The sequence below is a fragment of the Aspergillus lucknowensis genome (assembly GCF_044049455.1).
Source record: "Aspergillus lucknowensis strain CBS 449.75 chromosome Unknown BJX67scaffold_34, whole genome shotgun sequence".
NCBI classification, from domain to species: Eukaryota; Fungi; Ascomycota; class Eurotiomycetes; order Eurotiales; family Aspergillaceae; genus Aspergillus; species Aspergillus lucknowensis.
Genome location: NW_027263578.1, coordinates 215,618 through 233,505, shown reverse-complemented (window position 1 = coordinate 233,505; position 17,888 = coordinate 215,618). Strand labels below are relative to the sequence as shown.

At 53.8% G+C, this 17,888-nt stretch overlaps 9 protein-coding genes across 9 annotated transcripts; 6 read left to right on the top strand and 3 right to left on the bottom strand.

Moving 5' to 3' along the window:
- On the bottom strand, window positions 1–758 carry BJX67DRAFT_189264 (uncharacterized protein). Its single transcript, XM_071025306.1, has 3 exons — window positions 494–758; window positions 277–398; window positions 1–198 (listed from the first exon to the last, which is right to left on the bottom strand). Exons 1-3 carry the CDS (start codon window positions 645–647, stop codon window positions 97–99), a joined length of 378 nt encoding a protein of 125 aa, XP_070884146.1. The 5' UTR covers window positions 648–758; the 3' UTR covers window positions 1–96.
- Window positions 759–915: 157 nt separating this feature from the next.
- On the top strand, window positions 916–2,748 carry BJX67DRAFT_359409 (uncharacterized protein). The gene has a single exon (XM_071029678.1). The coding sequence runs from the start codon at window positions 1,565–1,567 to the stop codon at window positions 2,504–2,506; it is 942 nt and encodes a 313-aa protein (XP_070884145.1). The 5' UTR covers window positions 916–1,564; the 3' UTR covers window positions 2,507–2,748.
- Window position 2,749: 1 nt separating this feature from the next.
- BJX67DRAFT_359407 (protein-transporting protein BCP1) lies at window positions 2,750–3,894 on the top strand. The gene is made up of 3 exons (XM_071029677.1): window positions 2,750–2,903; window positions 2,988–3,221; window positions 3,280–3,894. The coding sequence occupies exons 1-3, from the start codon at window positions 2,817–2,819 to the stop codon at window positions 3,835–3,837; spliced, it is 879 nt and encodes a 292-aa protein (XP_070884144.1). The 5' UTR covers window positions 2,750–2,816; the 3' UTR covers window positions 3,838–3,894.
- Window positions 3,895–3,909: 15 nt separating this feature from the next.
- On the bottom strand, window positions 3,910–5,276 carry BJX67DRAFT_189260 (chorismate mutase ARO7). Its single transcript, XM_071025305.1, has 3 exons — window positions 4,901–5,276; window positions 4,118–4,772; window positions 3,910–4,059 (listed from the first exon to the last, which is right to left on the bottom strand). Exons 1-3 carry the CDS (start codon window positions 4,969–4,971, stop codon window positions 3,982–3,984), a joined length of 804 nt encoding a protein of 267 aa, XP_070884143.1. The 5' UTR covers window positions 4,972–5,276; the 3' UTR covers window positions 3,910–3,981.
- Window positions 5,224–6,698, top strand: BJX67DRAFT_189326 (ankyrin repeat-containing domain protein). Its single transcript, XM_071025310.1, has one exon. The coding sequence runs from the start codon at window positions 5,583–5,585 to the stop codon at window positions 6,576–6,578; it is 996 nt and encodes a 331-aa protein (XP_070884142.1). The 5' UTR covers window positions 5,224–5,582; the 3' UTR covers window positions 6,579–6,698.
- Window positions 6,699–7,033: 335 nt separating this feature from the next.
- mdv1 (WD repeat-containing protein) lies at window positions 7,034–9,490 on the top strand. The gene is made up of 5 exons (XM_071029676.1): window positions 7,034–7,238; window positions 7,301–7,901; window positions 7,953–8,147; window positions 8,198–8,985; window positions 9,033–9,490. The coding sequence occupies exons 1-5, from the start codon at window positions 7,155–7,157 to the stop codon at window positions 9,306–9,308; spliced, it is 1,944 nt and encodes a 647-aa protein (XP_070884141.1). The 5' UTR covers window positions 7,034–7,154; the 3' UTR covers window positions 9,309–9,490.
- A 315-nt stretch (window positions 9,491–9,805) lies between these two features.
- BJX67DRAFT_359399 (uncharacterized protein) lies at window positions 9,806–12,748 on the top strand. Its single transcript, XM_071029675.1, has 2 exons — window positions 9,806–10,341; window positions 10,403–12,748. Exon 2 carries the CDS (start codon window positions 10,449–10,451, stop codon window positions 12,360–12,362), a length of 1,914 nt encoding a protein of 637 aa, XP_070884140.1. The 5' UTR covers window positions 9,806–10,341; window positions 10,403–10,448; the 3' UTR covers window positions 12,363–12,748.
- A 42-nt stretch (window positions 12,749–12,790) lies between these two features.
- Window positions 12,791–14,812, bottom strand: BJX67DRAFT_389558 (putative MFS transporter). The gene is made up of 7 exons (XM_071034522.1): window positions 14,639–14,812; window positions 14,265–14,578; window positions 14,108–14,197; window positions 13,453–14,046; window positions 13,291–13,365; window positions 13,065–13,192; window positions 12,791–13,003 (listed from the first exon to the last, which is right to left on the bottom strand). Exons 1-7 carry the CDS (start codon window positions 14,794–14,796, stop codon window positions 12,827–12,829), a joined length of 1,536 nt encoding a protein of 511 aa, XP_070884139.1. The 5' UTR covers window positions 14,797–14,812; the 3' UTR covers window positions 12,791–12,826.
- Window positions 14,813–15,846: 1,034 nt separating this feature from the next.
- Window positions 15,847–17,530, top strand: BJX67DRAFT_389554 (MATE family efflux transporter; the record flags this gene model as incomplete). The annotated part of the gene is made up of 2 exons (XM_071034521.1): window positions 15,847–16,426; window positions 16,503–17,530. The coding sequence occupies 2 exons, from the start codon at window positions 15,847–15,849 to the stop codon at window positions 17,411–17,413; spliced, it is 1,491 nt and encodes a 496-aa protein (XP_070884138.1). The 3' UTR covers window positions 17,414–17,530.
- Window positions 17,531–17,888: the final 358 nt, after the last annotated feature.

Genomic DNA, 17,888 nt, shown 5'->3' with positions numbered 1-17,888 from the left:
AATTGAAAACATATCATACTTCTTCACAGCCAAGCTTGACGGATTATTCAATTCTCATCATATCGTACAATTGCAGAGCAGCGTATCAACCCAACTCTATTTCTTGATCCCTTTCTCCCGTAGCCTCTGGTCATCATCCTCTTGAAGCTGCTTGTCGATCTTCGCTCCCTTGGACGGCTCGTTTCCGTGAAGCTTAGCCTGCAAGTTTCCCCGTTAACCATCCAATCCCTCCCCCCTTGTCCGTCTAGAAATGAGAAAGAGAGCGGGAATACTTACCGGCTTCAACGGATCCTTCTTACTGAGCTCCGCCTCAGGCTGGATATCCCTGTTATGGTGGTGCGAGCTATCGGCCTCCTTTGACTGAGCGGCAAGTCTGTTTCCGATGGATCGTTCATCCTCTACACAATTATCCGTCCCGTGTTAGCTAGCTTCTTCCTATCCTATCACATCAACTCAACCGGTGGGTGAGTAGGTAGGGCAGGAACAAACATACTCGCATCAATGGCCTTATGGCTCCCCTTCTCGCCCTGCTCGTATCTCTCGCGCTCCTGGATGACGGATCTGGGCTCGTTGCGCTGATCGCCGGCCTCGTAGAAGCTGGCTTTGCCGACGCTGGATTGGGCGGCGCTGGAGGATGAGGTGGGCATTTTTTTCCTTCTAGATTTGGGTTTATGAGGCTCAGTTTGTGAAGAGGGATTGATGAATGAGTAGATTGATTAGATAGTTTGGATACAATTTGAATAGTTGACTTGACACAAAATACGCTCGCTGCAATAAGAGAGATATATAGGGTTGTGTGGGTGAGGTGACATCATCATTCGTTGAATCTATAGTCACTTTTCGTTACAATGCTGGACGGAGCGCTGAGATCATACGTGGGGCGAGAACTTTCTTGTCTGGTTCCAGTCCCTTTGGTGTGTCGGTTGTTTACGGTCCCGATATTCGTTCGTTTCTCCGGGTGAGATGCTACGCTTGACCTTAGGTTTGGCATCGTTGCTTGTGTTTGTGGTGTCTTGTCGGGGAGGAGCTTGGGGTAGACGTTGTGTCGCGTGCGTTTGGAGCTTGGCTTTGGTCGTCGCATGGGGCTCGTGGGGTGTGGGAGGGAAAGTCTTTGAATGGTACAGAGAAAATGGGGAGCTGTTTCGAATGTCAATGAGCTCCGGCGGCCGAGGTGTTAGTTTTGTCTTTGACGCTCGGTTTGGAGCTATGCTGTGAGATATACTGTGGTCCTTTCCCGGCACCGCAGATATACCTTGGGACTGAAGACCGACACCAATGATATCGGCATCTCCTCCCCGGGCATTCAGAGATTCCATGGCATTGGGATATGATGGAAAGCAGCATTGGAATGCTAGAGAGCTCCCGGGTTTCCGACCCTTGTCTCATGCCTTCACCATCGGGCCTGTCGACCACCGAAACCGGAGATCGGATGACGCTCACTCACTCATCAACACCTCAGTTGACAATGACAGAGGATGATTGATAGGCTATAACACAGTTTTCGTGCCGGAATCGCCTAGTATTTCAAGGCACGTCCAAGGAGAGAGGCGCGATTGATACCCGAATGGCCCAATTGCCCTTGCCATTTCGCCGATTCAAGCTCCATTCGCAAGCTCCTCCCATTCTCGCCGACGCAGCGCCTTTCGCCCCCAGTCTTACATTTTCTCGACAGCCGTCTTTTGCGAACCGCTACTCGCAACTACGCCTCTCCTCGCCTTTATATAAACTCGCACCCCGCCTTCAAAGGCAGAAATATAATACCTCCCAAAGCCCGCCGAGGATGTCGTCACCCGCGATAGAACCCCGCTACCTCACGCTCTTCCAGAATCTGGAATCCCTCTTCGCAAAAGTAACCTTCCTCCCAAGCGAAAAATGGTCTATCCCGGCCATTGCCACACTTGTGGCTGGGCCCGACCCGGAGAGTACCGCTCAGCTATATCTCTATCTAACTTCGCAATCCCGCTACGCCACCTCCGAGAGCAGAAAGGAACTCATCCGGCGGCTACGCGAAGCGCTTCTGAAGTCCGTTATAATAGTCGGCGTGTGCAAACCAATTGAGGCCATCCTGGCAATATCGAAGGTTGAGAAAGAAGAGGACAAGGATATCAGCCCGCCGACAAGGAAAGATTGGGCTTGTGACGAGGCGAATGACGAGCGGGCCGCAGGGTGGTTTAACAAGATTTATGCGAGGAATGGAGACGCAACGCTGGATTTGTTCAATGCACATCAGGATTTCTCGTGGCTCAGTACAAAGATTACCTACGGGCTGTTTCTGAGTGATCGGCAGGTGCTCGATGATTATGATACGCAGCTGGTTGTTTTGCCTGCTATCATGAGCCAGAATCTGAAGATTGAGACGCACTGGCATATAAGGGGGACGAGGAGGCTGGGGGTTCCAATTGAGGACGTGAAGGTCGTGATGGGGTGTGTAAAGCTCGTTGCGGAATTTTATGGTGTTAGTTTGGATAAGGTGCCTTCTCCTGAGGAGGTAGAAAGTGATGTATAGAGCTTGGAATCTGAGCCGGCGGACATAGTCATGAAAATGAGCGTTGGGTCGGAGAATCGACGCCGTCAATGGCAGAAGAGTTCAGAATTCAGAACCAAACACTCTGATAATAATCGGTTGGAGGTTGACAGGAAGTTTTTTGAAGTGACCAAAGGCGAGTTTCGTGTCTGGATCGCTGGGCCCCGGGGGGTCACGATACCAAAAGAGGAAGGACCACAATTTTTCCCGAGTTCGTCGCTCGTCCCCTCACCTCCGATAAAAACGTCCGCCACACCACCACTTACTCACACCAATCTCTAATAAGCTCACAATGGGGAAGCGCAAGCAAATCAAAGACGGCGACGTCGACATGGGGGGCACTGAACGTGGAGTCGAAGGAGACGAATCCTCAGACGAGGTACGAACTGCCAGGATCACAGCGTCTTCAATTTCACATCTCGGTTAGCCGACAGTCAACACGGGACTAATTCAGCATGCGCAGGACGTCGACATGGTTAATGTGGACTTCGAATGGTTCAACCCCCAAGAGATAGATTTTCTCGGCCTCAAGAATCTCCTCCGCCAGCTGTTCGACGTCGACGCTCAGGATTTCGATCTCTCCGCGGTAGCGGACATGATTATCACACAGGGACTACTGGGGTCAACGGTGAAAGTAGATGGGAAGGAGTCGGATCCATACGCCTTTTTGACAGTTCTGAACCTGCAAGAACATAGGGTACTTTCCCCCACTTCTTTAATTCCCAAGAGTGAGAGTGAGATGCTGACTTTATCAGGACAAACCTGCCATTAAAGATCTGACGGCCTACCTCCAACGAAAAGCAAAAGCGACTCCGTCCCTCGCACCCCTTGCCAACATCCTCTCCCAAACTCCTATTCCGCCTATCGGCCTCATCCTCACCGAGCGCCTAATCAACATGCCCTCCGAGGTTGTCCCGCCCATGTATACCATGCTCCAAGAGGAGATAGCGTGGGCGATTGAAGAGAAGGAGCCGTATAACTTCGCACATTACCTGATCGTTTCTAAGACATACGAGGAGATCGAATCGAAATTGGATATGGAGGAGTCACGACCGCAAAAGAAGAAGAAAAAGGCTGCCGGAGAAAAGGGAGAGCGGTTCTACTTCCATCCTGAAGATGAAGTGCTGGAGCGGCATGCGCTATGCTCTGGGAGCTACGAATTTACGCACAAGCATGATGACGGCCACTCGGACTCGAAACGCGCCTTCCAGGAACTAGGCATTCGAACTGCGGGGAGCATGATCTTGATTGAGGCAGCACAATTCGAGGGTGCGGTGAAGGATATGGCGGCATACCTGCAGCCCCCGGTATAATTGACGATTCTGGTATGATTTATAGAATAACGCGGCCATGATAGAGTAAACAAAAGTTGTCTATTTCTCTTCTTTATCCAAGAACTAAGCCAAGAATTAAGTCTACATGCCGTTATAGCATCGCAAACGGACTCAAGCCAGGAATTATTCCCATTGCGTGCCCTTCAAGCGCTGCATGAGATATTCGACCTCGACAACCTTGGTCAAAGGAATAACGTACTCCTTCACGAATTAGCTCTGTCCACGGCGCAAAAGACCAAGATAGGGAGGGATAACGAACCTTGTACATAGCCTGCACAGCCTGAACATCAATCTTCGGCCCCGATTCGTTCGCGAACGCGGGATCAGTCCCGTAAGTCTTCGCCTTGAGCGCCAACCGCTCCAAAACCTTCTGCTCGACCTTCGCATCCGTAATCGCCTCGTCAATCCCCTTCCTATCCCCCGCCTTGATAAGCTCTACAAACCGCGCCGTCTCCTTCTGGAACTTCGACTCCGCAACGAACTTCCCGAAGTGGATGCGTCGCGATAGCGCCTGCAGACAGCTCACATCGCACGTCGCGGATGACCCGTAGTTCTCCTGGGTCTCGCCGCGGTCTTCGCGGCCGCCGAACCGCGGGCAGATTGCGGGGAGGATGTCCTCGACGTAGCGCGCCTTGATGGTCTCGTTGACGTTGACGTCGTTATCGTGTAGGATCTTGGGGTAGTTTAGCGGTTGGAGGATGGGCTGTTCGAGGGCGGATGGGAAGAAGGGGTATTCGTCTGGCGATTGGAAGCGGCGGACGCGGGACTGGAGCCGTTCTTGCTCGCGGAGGAGGTAGTCCATGAGGCTGATGCGTTCGTTGGGGATGCGGACGCCGTCGGGGATGTAGATTGTTTTATTGAGGGGGAATTGGACGCGCTCGATTAGGTGGAAGGTTATTGTGTCTTCTAGGCGGCTGGGGTTTGTCAGCCCCATTCCCTGTTTTTCTTCATCATCGACAAGGCTGTTGGTGGAAATGGTGCAGGATGATTTCTGCGAGGTATCCATACTAGAAATTGACTCCGAGATCGCTGGGGGGCTCACATTAACTGGAACCGAATATTAGCAAGGTCTAGCGCCTTGGAGGCATCTGAGAGATCGATTGCTGTGTCCATGGTAGGCTGAGCGTCTGCTTTTCGTATCTATAAGGATAATATCGACGTCGGGGGAGAGGTGGAAGACTGGAAGACAGAATTGGGGGGAGGCATCTGGCAGTCCGAAAGCGCTGCGGGGCTGGTTTTGGCCGTCAGGGACGCCTGAGGCGACGGCCGGTGAGATTGGGGGCCCAACCGAAAAAGCAACAAACGTCGTTCGAAACGAAAAAAGGCAGGAAAGCGAAGTCGATGCATCATGCCTTCCGGCAGAGCTCTTCATCCATTCTTCATCTTGCCTTGGACTCTGATTCCTGTCATGGCGTGGTGAGAGAGCAAGGGACGGACGGGGCCCCACCAGAGGTTTGAGGCTCTGGCCCGCGCCTTAACCTTGAAGCGTTGGGGGACAGCCTGACTCTTCCAGTAGGATTCATCCGCCCAGTCTGCATCTTATATCTTTCTTTGCCGTTAGCCACTGGCTTGATGGGGCTCTGGGTTCTCGTTATCAACAGCGACGTTCAAAGAGCCCCTCTTTTTCTTTGAGCTCTCGATTCGCAGAGGAGCCGGAAACATCGACGTCCTGGCCAATGTACATCACATGTTGACATTGATTCGAAGGAATCGTCTTTCCAACAATGCCACAGCTCTTAGCTTTGCCGCTTGAGCTGATATGGCTAATCCTCTATCATTTAGAGTCCAAGCGCGAGATTAACGCCGCGGTCCAAACCTGCCGCTACTTCTACGAGACCTTCAATGTTTATCTATACCGCTATGATACGAAGAATCATAACCGCTCGGCGTTGAGCTGGGCTGCCAGGCACAATTCTGGTGCTACGCTCGCAAAGTCGTTGAACGCAGGGCCGTATACCGAAGTCAGGGACCGGGACGGGAACACCCCGTTGATATTGGCTGCCCGGTTTTGCGACGAGAGTTTTTTGAAACCGTTACTCACCTTGGTCAACCGCGGAGTCGATCTTGAAGCAAGAAATCATGTTGGGCGAACGGCCCTGGCGGAAGCAGCATGGCGCGGGAGAGCGGAAATAGCCAAGCTATTGCTTGAGAGCGGCGCAAAGATTGAAAGCAGGGATAACGATGGCAGTACACCGTTGATATTGGCCGCAGTGGATGGGCACGAGAAAGTAGTGAAGCTGCTTCTCGATCGTGGCGCAGCTGTAGAGGCAAAGTGCCGCCTTCGCCAGACGGCCCTATCATGGGCTGCTGGAGGTGCGCACTTGACAAGCGTTGAACTCCTCTTGGAACGAGGTGCGAGACTGAACACACGCGATACGTATGGTAGAACTCCGCTTTCGCATGCTGCGGGTCCTGGATATGAAGCCGTGGTCAAGAGATTACTAGAGGCGGGAGCTGATCCGAACAGGAGGGACTTCAGAGGAATGTCCCCAATGCATTATGCGGCCTTTTTCTCTCCAAACGAAGCTGTTATGAGACGCTTGTTAGAGGCAGGGGGTGACCCAAGGGCGATAGTTCCCCAAGGGCTCCGAAATTGCCGAACCTTGGCCGACCTGGCAGGCACAGCTTCGTCCGGTACATCGGAAAATGAGGCGGTGCGTGACCTTCTCCTCAAGGCTGCTGCTGGAGATGGTCCAACTGGAGCTCCTGGCACCCGATGATGGTTTATCCTTGGAGGACAGGATAGCTTTCAGGGCTTATCATTGTTGGCCTTCAAACTGCGATTTCGCTGGACTCCTGGTGGGCAGTGGTTTCAAGTCGTCGTGTAACGCTGGTTTAAGAGGGCTCGTCACAGAGTATCGTATAAATAGTATGTTTTGTCACATCGTGAGGGAAGAGGAGAGTCCTGTTGTTGAAATGCCGTTTGGAGATCGGCAGATTAGAGAAATGTATGTGGTCTTCACATGCCTGTTGAGGAGATCTCAAATCTCAAAACAAGCAGCAAAGTCGCCAGATAGATTTTGCCGACTGAGCATATCTCCTCTTCACGACCTTGGACGGGCGAGGTTGACAGAGAAAAGGATGAGGCTCCTGAGAGCAGATGCGCGTGTTTGCGGTATGAGGCGGCAAAATCGGGCAGTGAAGGAGGGAGTTCGGCGCCGCGGCAAATCGTCGCGTGCGCTTCAGACCTTCCCTCAGAGCAATCCAGCTGCCGACGACTTCCCTGCCACTTGCTACTCATCGCTTCACCTCCCTGTATGGGGCTTGAGGTCTAGAGGACTCTTTTGGTCGGTGCCATGGACAAGCACCCCCGCGATGATTCTCCCTCCGGTCTATCGGATATTGTCGAGCGTGACGGCCTCTTGGGGACCGGTATCACCGTATTTCTCCCATCTTCCCGCTTCTGGGTCTACCAAGGCTAACTCACATACTCGATATACAGACTCGACATATCGAGGCCTTTGGGAGAAAAGTCACATCAACTGCTGGTCACTTGATGGGGCCGTCCGGCGACCCAAGCACCAACAATCACTATCACAACGCTATGGTAGATCTGCATCGCGAGCTCCGACGCCCCAGTACACAGCGCAAAGTATTCGCCCTCGCACAGACCACCCCGACCGACCTTGTTCGCTCCAAGCTGTCGGCTTCTGAAATCCAATCACGCGCTCTCTCCTCTCTTTCCGACGACCTCCTTGCAAACATACCCGAAGACTCCAGCAGCTATTCCCTATTTCAGGGGTTCCAGGCCACTCAAGATGACCAAGAATATCAAAAAGTTCACCGTCGGGGGAGATCGAAGGGGAAGAAGCTTTTGACTGATCAGGATAGCCAGCAGGCTCTTCCGTCTGCACCAACGGACCTGAAGAAGGAGCGCGATGTGCTCAACCGACGGATGGAGCTCATGGGCGTTCGAAAGAACATGTGCAGCTCGGAGATCCTCGAAATTGATAATAAGATTGCAAACTTTCATCGAATGCGCCAGATCGTCCTGGATCGACTGGCCGGTCTAGAGATGGAGGAAGCGGATCTAGAACACGAGAGTGGGTTCCTGTCTGGTTGATGTATAACCTTGTGATCACTAATTGGAACAGTCACGGAAATCGACAATAAATTGGAGGATATGCACGAGGAGGCTGCGCATAGCCAGGCTGCGGCCACGCCGATACCATCAGAGGTTAACGAAGACTCTATAGTCTCGGAAGACCCAGCTATGGACGCCTCATTTATGTCAGAATCTATATACCAGAAACTTCCTTCACCACGAAGTTTAAAACATCGATCAATACGTGGGGCTCTGCTTCCGTCTTGGAGATTGATTGTCTGCTGACAGATACAGGGAAACGATCCATGCCGGTTTTGCATGAACACTTCGCGCCCGGTTCCGAAATCAAGCAGATGCAGGCGCACAATGAAACTGTGACAGCTATTGATTTCGATTTCCCATTTGGAACTATGGTCACGGCAGCACTGGATGACACTGTTCGAGTGTGGGATCTCAACGTCGGTCGTTGTACGGGGTTCTTGGAGGGACACAACGCCTCAGTTCGGTGTCTTCAGATCGAAGATAACATTGTTGCGACCGGCTCTATGGATGCATCGGTCAAGCTCTGGGACTTGAGCCGTGCCAGATCTACTCATAAAGATGGTCGTGTCAACAAGCATGGCGGGGAGGAAGACGCCGAAATAACCCATTCGACGAGTCTAGAAGATTGTTTCGTATTCTCCTTGGACGCTCATGTTGACGAGGTGACAGCGCTGCATTTCAAAGGAGATACCTTGATATCCGGATCTGCCGACAAGACATTGCGACATTGGGACTTGGCAACAGGTCGCTGTGTACAAACTCTGGATGTACTCTGGGCAGCTGCGCAAGCATCATCGCTAGGAAACGATTCACAATGGCGACCGTCAGGGCGTCTACCAGATGCTTCTGCGGATTTTGTCGGGGCTGTACAATGCTTTGATGCAGCTCTGGCCTGTGGTACCGCTGACGGCATGGTCCGGCTGTGGGATCTTCGTAGCGGTCAAGTCCACCGAAGCCTCGTGGGCCACACTGGCCCTGTGTCATGCCTGCAGTTTGACGACGTACATCTCGTAACGGGAAGTCTGGACCGTAGCATACGTGTACGTCTACCTTCCATCCCCCAATTTAAGTTTCTAACAGAATCTAGATATGGGATCTTCGCATGGGATCGATATATGACGCGTATGGCTACGACAGGCCGATCACGAGCATGATGTTCGATACAAAGCGGATTGTCGCCGCAGCGGGAGAGAACGTCGTCAAGGTATACGACAAGGCGGACGGCAATCACTGGGACTGCGGTGCCGGAGTTGGCGCTGACGGAACAGGACCGGGCCCCGCCATTGTCGAACGCGTCCGAATCAAGGACGGATTCCTGGTAGAGGGCCGCAAGGACGGAGTTGTTGCAGCCTGGACTTGCTAAGTCATGCGTAAATGAAAGCCGGCCGTAGCCTGCGAGGCTTGGCCACGTAAATGCGGATTGTTTTGCGCATCTGTATATTAACGTTTTATTTTTGGAGTACAATAGAAGGGGATGGGATGGTGTTGCCCAGCTGGACTGTAGATTCTTGCTCACTCGAATGAAGACAAAGATTCATACGATTATGATGGTTCGCAGGGGAGTAAAATTAGTCAAACGAGACGGAGGAGAGGGATAAAGGAGCCTTTCATTGCGAGCTCGGCGGGCGTGGTTTGCTGTCCTTTGTGCTCACAAAACCATCCTCGACTCTGAAACCCGAGATCAGCATCTCATAACACAGATAGAAGAGAGCTGGGCTTGAACTTATATCATTGTATTTGATGTTGGCGAATTCTCGCTCTCGAGGCTCAGCCAAGCTTTTCCGAATCGGGAAAACGTGTCTCCCCCAGGCATACAATCCAATTTCATCCCATCTCATCAAACCCAATCCCGCCCACATCCTCCTCTCCAGCACTCACCCAGCCTTAAGTACCGTATCAACGCGTCTCTTCCGCTGCGCGATGAGACATTGTCTCTATTGCTAGGCGTAACGGTCGCTGATTGCATGTCTCTACTGATCTGGCGCGTCCACTCTTCGCGCGCCGTGTCCGTGTCTCCATCTCCGCCCTGCAAGAGAGACCCTCTTTCATCCGCAGCCAAAACCAATTGAATCCTGCGGCTCGAGCCTTGAGTCTTCCTGGATGCGACTCCGAGTTTCTTTTTCTTCTTTTGTTCCTCGAATTTCGAAGTGAACAAAGCAGTCGAACTGGTGGCGGCGGCCTTGTCTAACCAGGCGGTTCTTTCACTGGCCACCAACAGCCATTGACACCAGCTCGAGCCAACCTCAGTGTTACCAACTCGCTGCGCATTATTATTCCAATATCCCTTTCAAGTCAATTCTACTTCTTCTCTCCAATCTCTCGACCTCTGTCAATTTACAACGACTGCCACCCGAGTTGAAATCCGCTTTCGATAACAGATAACTGATCATTCCCATGTAGGTGAACATGCGCCGAACAAGATTTCTCTCATGGCTTGCTCTGATTCATCGCATCTAGACGATTAGCTGGCTTAATTTCACTCATGCCACCCAAAAAAGGTCTGATGAGCCGCCCAAGAGGAGGCACGGTTTCACCCCGGGGCTCAGAAGCTCCTGGCTCCCCCCGTCGCTCTGAGAGGGTGAGCCCCAATGCTGGAGTTGGTGCCCTCCCGCACATTCCTACGAAGCACTCATTTGCCTATGGCTCATCAGCTACGCCGATTCTCCCTCATCAGCTGGCCGTGAAGCCCAAGATGAACCTGGAGGAAATGGCCAACACTATTGAAGACGCCGTCCAAATTGCCAAGGATCGAGAGATCAGCGAACTGCAAGATAGCCCGAGTCTGAGCGCGCGCTCGCGGAGGAGCCCGCCCTCTTTTGGTTCGCCGTCCCGAAGGCCTCGACGGCAGCCGACGCCTGATGAGATGCAGCTGCTCGAATCTCTGCAAGATGCGTCGTCCTCGGTTTCTGGGCCGGAGAGATCGAACTCGAATACCTCTGGAATTTCGTCGATCACCCCTCCACGTATTTCCCGTCACAGTTCCCTAGGCTCAAGTCTTGACGCCCTCCAAGCATCCACCGACCCGCACGGGATCTACCCCCCTCCGATGGATCGAGAGGAGACGCCCGTTCCGCCGAGAACTCCTGTCCAGGCTCCATCCGCCGTCGATTTGTCATCATCTGCGATATCTTATGAGAAAGAAAGGCGTGTGAACGATGATGACCTTCGGCGGACGCGAACAAATATTACGGCACCGCCTCGACGATTCCTTGGACCAACGGTGACGCAAGGCCTGATTGAAGAGGAGGACGAGCTCGTATTTCCTCCATCCCGTAGCAATTCCTCAACGACAGAGTATCTCGCCAGTGCGCCAGTTAGGACTGTCATCCCCGATCGCTCGTTCGTGTCCCCAGAACCTGAACTATATACCGAGAAAAGTGCGCAAGAATCGTGGCAGCCCTCAGCTCTGAAAGACGGGTTCGTTGTTTGGTTCCTCCGTCTCCTTATACTGGTGTTGGTGTTGGCTGCGATGTACACTTTGAAGGATACGTCGGGCCCGAGACCAAGTTTCCCCGGAGTCCCAGCCGGGGCGAACAACACTGGCCTCGACGCGCTGTCTAATCAGGTGGTCAAACTAGGAGCACAGGTATCTTCGTTGTCCAAAGACATGCGATCGATAAGGACAGATGTTAGCAAGATCCCCGCGCCAACAACGATATACCAGTACCCGTCCAAAGGGCGTCCCGACAAATACAAGTACAAGACGAATTTTCTTTCGATTGGCTCTGGTGTGCTTATTGACCCATACATGACCAGCCCCACGGCCGCGCCTCGCCTGACACAGCTACAAAAAGTTTATAGGTGGCTATCGGGGGATAAGCATTACCACCAGCAACCGCCGCTTGCGGCCTTGACGCCCTGGGAAGACTACGGCGAGTGCTGGTGCAGCGCCACGCGCCAAGGCATGTCCCAGCTCGCGGTCCTTCTGGGCCGGCGGACCGTCCCAGAAGACGTCGTCGTCGAGCACTTGCCCAAGGCGGCGTCCATTCGACCCGAAGTAGCTCCGCAGGACATGGAACTTTGGGCGCGGTACCGGTATGTCGGAAAGGGATCTCGCCCTTATAAATGGTCTCTATCATCGTTCCTTCGTGGGCATCCGGACAACATCGCAGGACAGGACAATCTTGCCCCCGATCGGAAGATCTTGCGCGGGCCCGTCATGGATGCCCTACGGCTGGCGTGGCGAGACGAGCCAGACAGCGCATTTTCCGACGACAAGCTCCTAGGACCCGATTTCTACCGTATCGGGAAATGGACATACGACATTAACGACGTTACGCACATCCAGCGGTTTCCCGTGAACGCAATTATCGACTCTGACGAGGTCCGCGTGGACAAGGTTGTCTTCCGGGTTAACTCAAACTGGGGCGGGAACGAGACCTGCATTTATCGGTTGAAGCTGCACGGAAAGCTGTAACCGAGCCTGGAACTCCCTGGTCGGGGTGTATTTATCTATTCATCTCTTATTGACCGGCGACCTGCCCACAGGCGTAGCCAGGAGCATGCCAACGGGTAAGCGTAACACGGTCACACCAAGCGGAGCCTCGCCCGAGCTAGCGAAGCTAGCTAAGCTCACATGGGCAGCCACTACCTTGTACTTTTGAATGCGCACGTCGGGTCGGGATTTAGTTTGGCAATGGCGGAGTTGGCGGCACGGCGTTGGTCACGATATCCGGTGTTGGGTGGTTGGTTCTGGGACATTTTTCGCATTCGCCTAGTTCTTCAAGTTACTGGTTGTAAATAATAGACTTCATTTACAGCACCTCCAATGGATATACAACACACACACACACATACACACACACACACACAGAGAGAGAGAGAGACGCAAACACACCTTCCTCCGTAATATCAATTGTACAAAACTCGGTTGGTATCTACCTATATAGAATCAAACTCCGGATTCACCCACCCGGGAAGCGCCGCCCTCGCCCTCAAGACAGCCCCAAACCGCCACAGAAGCCCAAAAAGCGCCGAACCGGCACCCACGACCACCAGCGCCTGCGCCGTAAACGTCCACGTCCACCCGGCCGCGGCCTGCCACGGCGCGATGAAGAACTACCGCCGCTGTTAGTCTCGAGATCGCACCAAAAGAACCAGGGAACGCATGTAGACGTACAGGATTAACAAAGGCGCTGAGATTCAGGAACACGGCGTAGAAGATGACGACGGCGGTGGATTGGAGTGGGTAGCTGTCGATTATGTAGCTGCTTGTGACGGTGTTGCCGATTTGGATGCCTGCTGCGACTGCAGGTGTACCTTCTGTTAGTATACTGGTAGTACCTACTGTCTAGTGTAGTCTAGTGGGGTGTGATCTGGTGGGATGGGATGGATGGGAGACATACACAGGAACAGGGCGACCTGCCCGACCATCCAGTGGTAATTCCTGTCGATGCTCACGCCGAAGAGGATGAGGCCGGCTGTTTCTCCGCGTACGACGAAAACCCGTTAGCTTTTCCCGCTCGATATCCAGCACAGACAACGAAAGGAAAGGAAGATGTACGTACCACCTGTTAACAGAATAGCCGGGGCCGCCAGGACAAGCCTCATCTCCGCAACTCTGACCCCGCCGTTCCTCCTCGCCATCCGCCGAACAATTGCATCGCTCAGCCGTCCAGAGCAGCATACCTCGCTCACGACCGTGCCCACAAACAGCCCCAGAAACAGCAGCCCCTGCACGAGAGGCGAATACTCCGGGTACGCGGCGGGAATCATCGTGATCACGGAGAGGACCCACCAGTACCACAGGAACGAGTAGCCGAGCACGGCGAGCGGGACCACGGGGAGGGCGAATGTGGACAGGAAGCGAGTGAGAGTTGTGTAGAGCGGGGGTGTGGTGAGGCCTGGGATGGGGGAGGTGTTGAGCCAGCGGAGGGATTTTGTGCGGACCGGGAGGGCTGAGTCGGTATCGATGGGGCCTGTGTTTGAAGTTTCCATGTCGCTGCCTGACGGCGAGGTCTTTGGCATTCGACTGAGCATCAGGGTGCGCGGGTAGAGCGTCTCCGGCATGAGGAAGAGCTCTAGGAGGAGCAGGGCGCCGAAGAGAATCGCGTTGAACCAGTTTATCCACGCGGCGCTGACGAGGTTGAGGAAGCCGCCGACTTCTGCAGTTAGTATACACTACCCATCAAATCTAGAAACCTTCAACCTTCGGAAACATACAGGTAGGCCCAAGAAGTAACCCGGAGTCAATTGCCAGCACCCAAAGACCGAGCTTCTCGCCGCGCTCGTAGTCGAAGAAGAGGTCATTTACTGGCCGGATGCGGTGTTAGTTAGGGTTACCCGACACTAGGGGTTGATACAAAGCTTGGAGACGCACCAACAGCCATCCCAACACTCGACGCAGGACTCACGCCAAACCCCTGGAAGAACCGCGCGGCCATGTATCCGCCATAGCTATCCGCGACTGCAGCGCCGATAGTCGAGACAAAGGCGATGAGTGTTCCAACGACGAAGACAATTCGCCGCCCGTAGACGTCACTGAGGGAGGACCAGAAGAGGGGGCCGACGGAGAGGCCAAGGGCGGGGACTGCGACGGTCCAGTTCACCTGTGAGTAGGTGATTGCGAACTGCGCCTGGATGTCTGGGAAGGAGGGGACCGTTGTGGAGGTTAGGTATGTGAAGAGGAAGTACCTAATGTGGTGAGTTTTTTTTTGCTACTGTGATATAGCTTTAAGGGTGGCTCATGCTTACTTGAACATGACGATACCGAGGATCGTATGCTTCTGCAGACGAGTCCAGTTCAGGGGATCGAGAGGATCCGACGTGGGCTGGGGATGGACGCGGATGCCATGGTGCTCGACGGGGTCGACGGTAACTGCCAGGGACTTTTCTTGGACGTTGGGGTCCATACTCGACGTCTGTTTCTTCTCCATTTTTGACGACGATTGTCGAAAGAGAGAGGAGGAGATTCGATATATAGAGTCATTGCCATGATGAATCCTGATGCTGAGCTTGGGAAGTATGATAATGGAGCGTCGAATAGAGAGCCAGGGAGATATCTCGCTGGTCTTATCTCTGCTGTGGCTGAAGGGGCCAAAGGAGCTAAATTGGTCGCGAAGGATTGATTTCTGGGGTTAATTGCATTACTCTAAAGCTGACAGAATCTTCGTCAGGAAGCAATTCCTCCAGATTGATAACCTTTTACATGTGGGGTGGTCGATAATTCACATCCCGACAGCATACAATGTGTCCAGCGTCGAGGATCGCTATATAGTATCTGGATATAACCAGCCACCAGCTCAGCTCATCAATTATCAACACTCCTCCACTCAATTACACAATCCACTTACAATCCACTTACAATCCAGCCCTCTACGATGCCCCCCCAAATCCTCGTCCTCCTCCTCTCCCTCCTCAAAGCCTCCACGGCAAAGCTCCTCCTCACAACACTAATAATCTCAATTGCCATTATTCACGAAATGATAATGCTCCTAATCGACGACTGAACCGATATCAATACCGACATCGATGACTTCCGACTCCGTTCCCGCCCGATCCTCTGAAATTCATTCCGACCATCGTCCTCATCCTCATACTTCGATCGTGAACATCTCCTTGGGGCCGGGACGGGCTAGTCCGCTTTTGGTCAATAGATTGAGAACTGATAAGCAGTTCTTCTTTCCAATGAATCTCGCTGTGGATCTTCTTGTTGTTGAATGTGGGGACGGTGTGAGCTGTGCGCCAGACTCCTGCATCTTCTGGGTCTGCGCTAGTGCACCCATGGATCAGTTCAGGCATATCTGCACTGAAAACGGAGACAGTTGGCGATAGGGCACAAGTGTATGCATGCGAGTTGTTAGGCAAGAGGATGAGAATTGAGGACCCTCTGCGTCGGAGTATATCCTGCTAAATAATGTCTCTCTCTTCTCTTCTTCGTTTCGTTGTAGTCAACTGTCAATATGTCGTTTGACTCTGCCCGCAGCCCAAACGAGTATACCTCTCTCCTCCCCAGGCCAACGGACACCGATGACCCTCCGGATTTCCTCGAAGAGCAAGATGGCAGAGTGGACAACAAGAAAGCCGTCCTCGCCGAATTCTGGCTCCTCCTCAAGGGCTCCGTCCCCGTCATCCTCGCCTACACGCTCCAAAACAGCCTCCAGACCATCTCCGTCCTGATCGTCGGACGTATATCCCCGGCGCACCTGGCGACAAGCGCCTTCTCGCTCATGTTCGCCATGATCACGGCGTGGATGATTGCGCTCGGTGGGACGACCGCGGTCGATACGCTCGCCTCCTCGTCTTTCACAGGCAGCGCGGATAAACACGACCTTGGGATCCTCCTGCAAAGAGGGTTTTTTGTGCTTGGCCTGTTTTACCTCCCTGTTGCTGTTCTCTGGGCATGTGCGGAGCCCGTGTTTCTCTTCCTCGGTCAGGACGCTCAGCTTTCGGCGGATAGTGCGCGGTTCTTGACCTGTCTTATTCCCGGCGGGCTGGGGTATATCTATTTCGAGCTGATGAAGAAGTATCTCCAGGCGCAGGGTCCGTTCACTCCGCCCTCCCTCTCGTCTCTCGTCTCTCGTCTTGTCGAGATGTATACTGACGATGTAGTTTGTAGGCATCATGCGCCCAGGCACGTACGTCCTGCTGATTACCTCCCCGCTGAATGCCATCCTGAACTACCTTTTCTGCTACACGCTTGACATGGGCCTACTCGGCGCCCCCTTGGCCCTCGGCATCGCATACTGGACCTCCTTCGCCCTGCTCGTTCTGTACGCCCGCTTCATCGCCGGCTCAGACTGCTGGGGCGGGTGGTCGCGCGAGGCCTTCCAGAACCTGGGCACGTTCGCGCGCCTCGCCATTCTCGGCGTCATCCACGTCGGCACGGAATGGTGGGCCTTTGAAATTGTCGCCCTCGCCGCGGGGCGCCTGGGGACTATCCCGCTCGCCGCGCAGAGCGTCATCATGACCGCCGATCAGGTGCTGAACACGATCCCCTTTGGGGTTGGGGTTGCCACGTCGGCGCGGGTGGGCAACTTGCTCGGGGCGCGGGATGCACGGGGGGCGGCGCGCGCGGCCAATACGGCGGCGTGGCTGAGTATGGTTCTGGGAGGGGTGGTGCTTGCGGTGCTGATGGGGACGCGGGACGATTTTGCGCGGATCTTCAATTCCGATGAGCGGGTTGTGCGGTTGACGGCGGAGGTGTTGCCGTTTGTGGCGCTGTTCCAGATTGCGGATGGGTTGAATGGGAGCTGCGGGGGGAGTTTGAGGGGCATGGGGCGGCAGCATGTTGGTGCGTTGGTGAATCTGGTGAGCTACTATGGGGGTGCGTTGCCGCTGGGGATTTGGCTGGCCTTCCATGGCTGGGGATTGAAGGGCTTGTGGGTGGGACAGTGCATTGCGCTCTACTTGGTTGGGGCGCTGGAGTGGGTGATTGTGGCTCTCAGCAACTGGGAGAAGGAGGTCGAGAAGGCTTTCCTGCGCATGGATGTTCATGAGCCCGGTGCCACATGGACATCGCCATGTTAGAGAAGCTACGATATATTTGCTGGCTGCTTCGTATAGAGTGTGGGAAAGTCATAAAAGGGCATTCTTAAAGGTCTCCCAATTCCTTTCCTTCGCGTACCTCAACGAACTCCAAGTCCTTGTAAACGCTCATCCAAAACCCTAAACGCCATAGCGACAGCAAATGCGGTTGATGATCCGGTTGTACGACAAAGGGGCATAAAGTTGCCCCACCACATCCATCTGCAGAAATGTACGCAAGCCCCGGTCCGGCCACTGATAGACCCCGCGATGCTATTTTTCGGGCTCTCAGATGGAGGCAGGGAGGGTCTGAATGGCGCCACGACAGATATCGAACTCAATTCTCTGATGAGCCTGGATTCTCGCTCAATTGCCCCTCGACGGGGAAAGCAGATGGAGAGGCCTCATCCCCAGAAGCCGTTATCGGCGACAGTGGCCCATAGGCCAGGATTTCTCCGAGGACAGCGAGTGTGTGGGG

Coding starts and splice junctions, on each gene's coding strand:
- mdv1 (XM_071029676.1), top strand. CDS start 7,155: ATGGACAAGCACCCCCGCGATGATTCTCCCTCCGGTCTATCGGATATT. Junction 8,148..8,197: donor TTTAAAACATCGATCAATAC/GTGGGGCTCTGC, acceptor TGACAGATACAG/GGAAACGATCCATGCCGGTT. Junction 8,986..9,032: donor GTCTGGACCGTAGCATACGT/GTACGTCTACCT, acceptor AACAGAATCTAG/ATATGGGATCTTCGCATGGG.
- BJX67DRAFT_359409 (XM_071029678.1), top strand. CDS start 1,565: ATGGCCCAATTGCCCTTGCCATTTCGCCGATTCAAGCTCCATTCGCAA.
- BJX67DRAFT_389558 (XM_071034522.1), bottom strand. CDS start 14,796: ATGGACCCCAACGTCCAAGAAAAGTCCCTGGCAGTTACCGTCGACCCC. Junction 14,579..14,638: donor CTCGGTATCGTCATGTTCAA/GTAAGCATGAGC, acceptor TCACCACATTAG/GTACTTCCTCTTCACATACC. Junction 14,198..14,264: donor GAGTGTTGGGATGGCTGTTG/GTGCGTCTCCAA, acceptor GCATCCGGCCAG/TAAATGACCTCTTCTTCGAC.
- BJX67DRAFT_359399 (XM_071029675.1), top strand. CDS start 10,449: ATGAGCCGCCCAAGAGGAGGCACGGTTTCACCCCGGGGCTCAGAAGCT.
- BJX67DRAFT_189326 (XM_071025310.1), top strand. CDS start 5,583: ATGCCACAGCTCTTAGCTTTGCCGCTTGAGCTGATATGGCTAATCCTC.
- BJX67DRAFT_189264 (XM_071025306.1), bottom strand. CDS start 647: ATGCCCACCTCATCCTCCAGCGCCGCCCAATCCAGCGTCGGCAAAGCC. Junction 399..493: donor CCATAAGGCCATTGATGCGA/GTATGTTTGTTC, acceptor ATAATTGTGTAG/AGGATGAACGATCCATCGGA. Junction 199..276: donor AGAAGGATCCGTTGAAGCCG/GTAAGTATTCCC, acceptor GGAAACTTGCAG/GCTAAGCTTCACGGAAACGA.
- BJX67DRAFT_189260 (XM_071025305.1), bottom strand. CDS start 4,971: ATGGACACAGCAATCGATCTCTCAGATGCCTCCAAGGCGCTAGACCTT. Junction 4,773..4,900: donor AATATTCGGTTCCAGTTAAT/GTGAGCCCCCCA, acceptor GACAAACCCCAG/CCGCCTAGAAGACACAATAA. Junction 4,060..4,117: donor CTGTGCAGGCTATGTACAAG/GTTCGTTATCCC, acceptor TAATTCGTGAAG/GAGTACGTTATTCCTTTGAC.
- BJX67DRAFT_359407 (XM_071029677.1), top strand. CDS start 2,817: ATGGGGAAGCGCAAGCAAATCAAAGACGGCGACGTCGACATGGGGGGC. Junction 2,904..2,987: donor GAGACGAATCCTCAGACGAG/GTACGAACTGCC, acceptor CAGCATGCGCAG/GACGTCGACATGGTTAATGT. Junction 3,222..3,279: donor TGAACCTGCAAGAACATAGG/GTACTTTCCCCC, acceptor TGACTTTATCAG/GACAAACCTGCCATTAAAGA.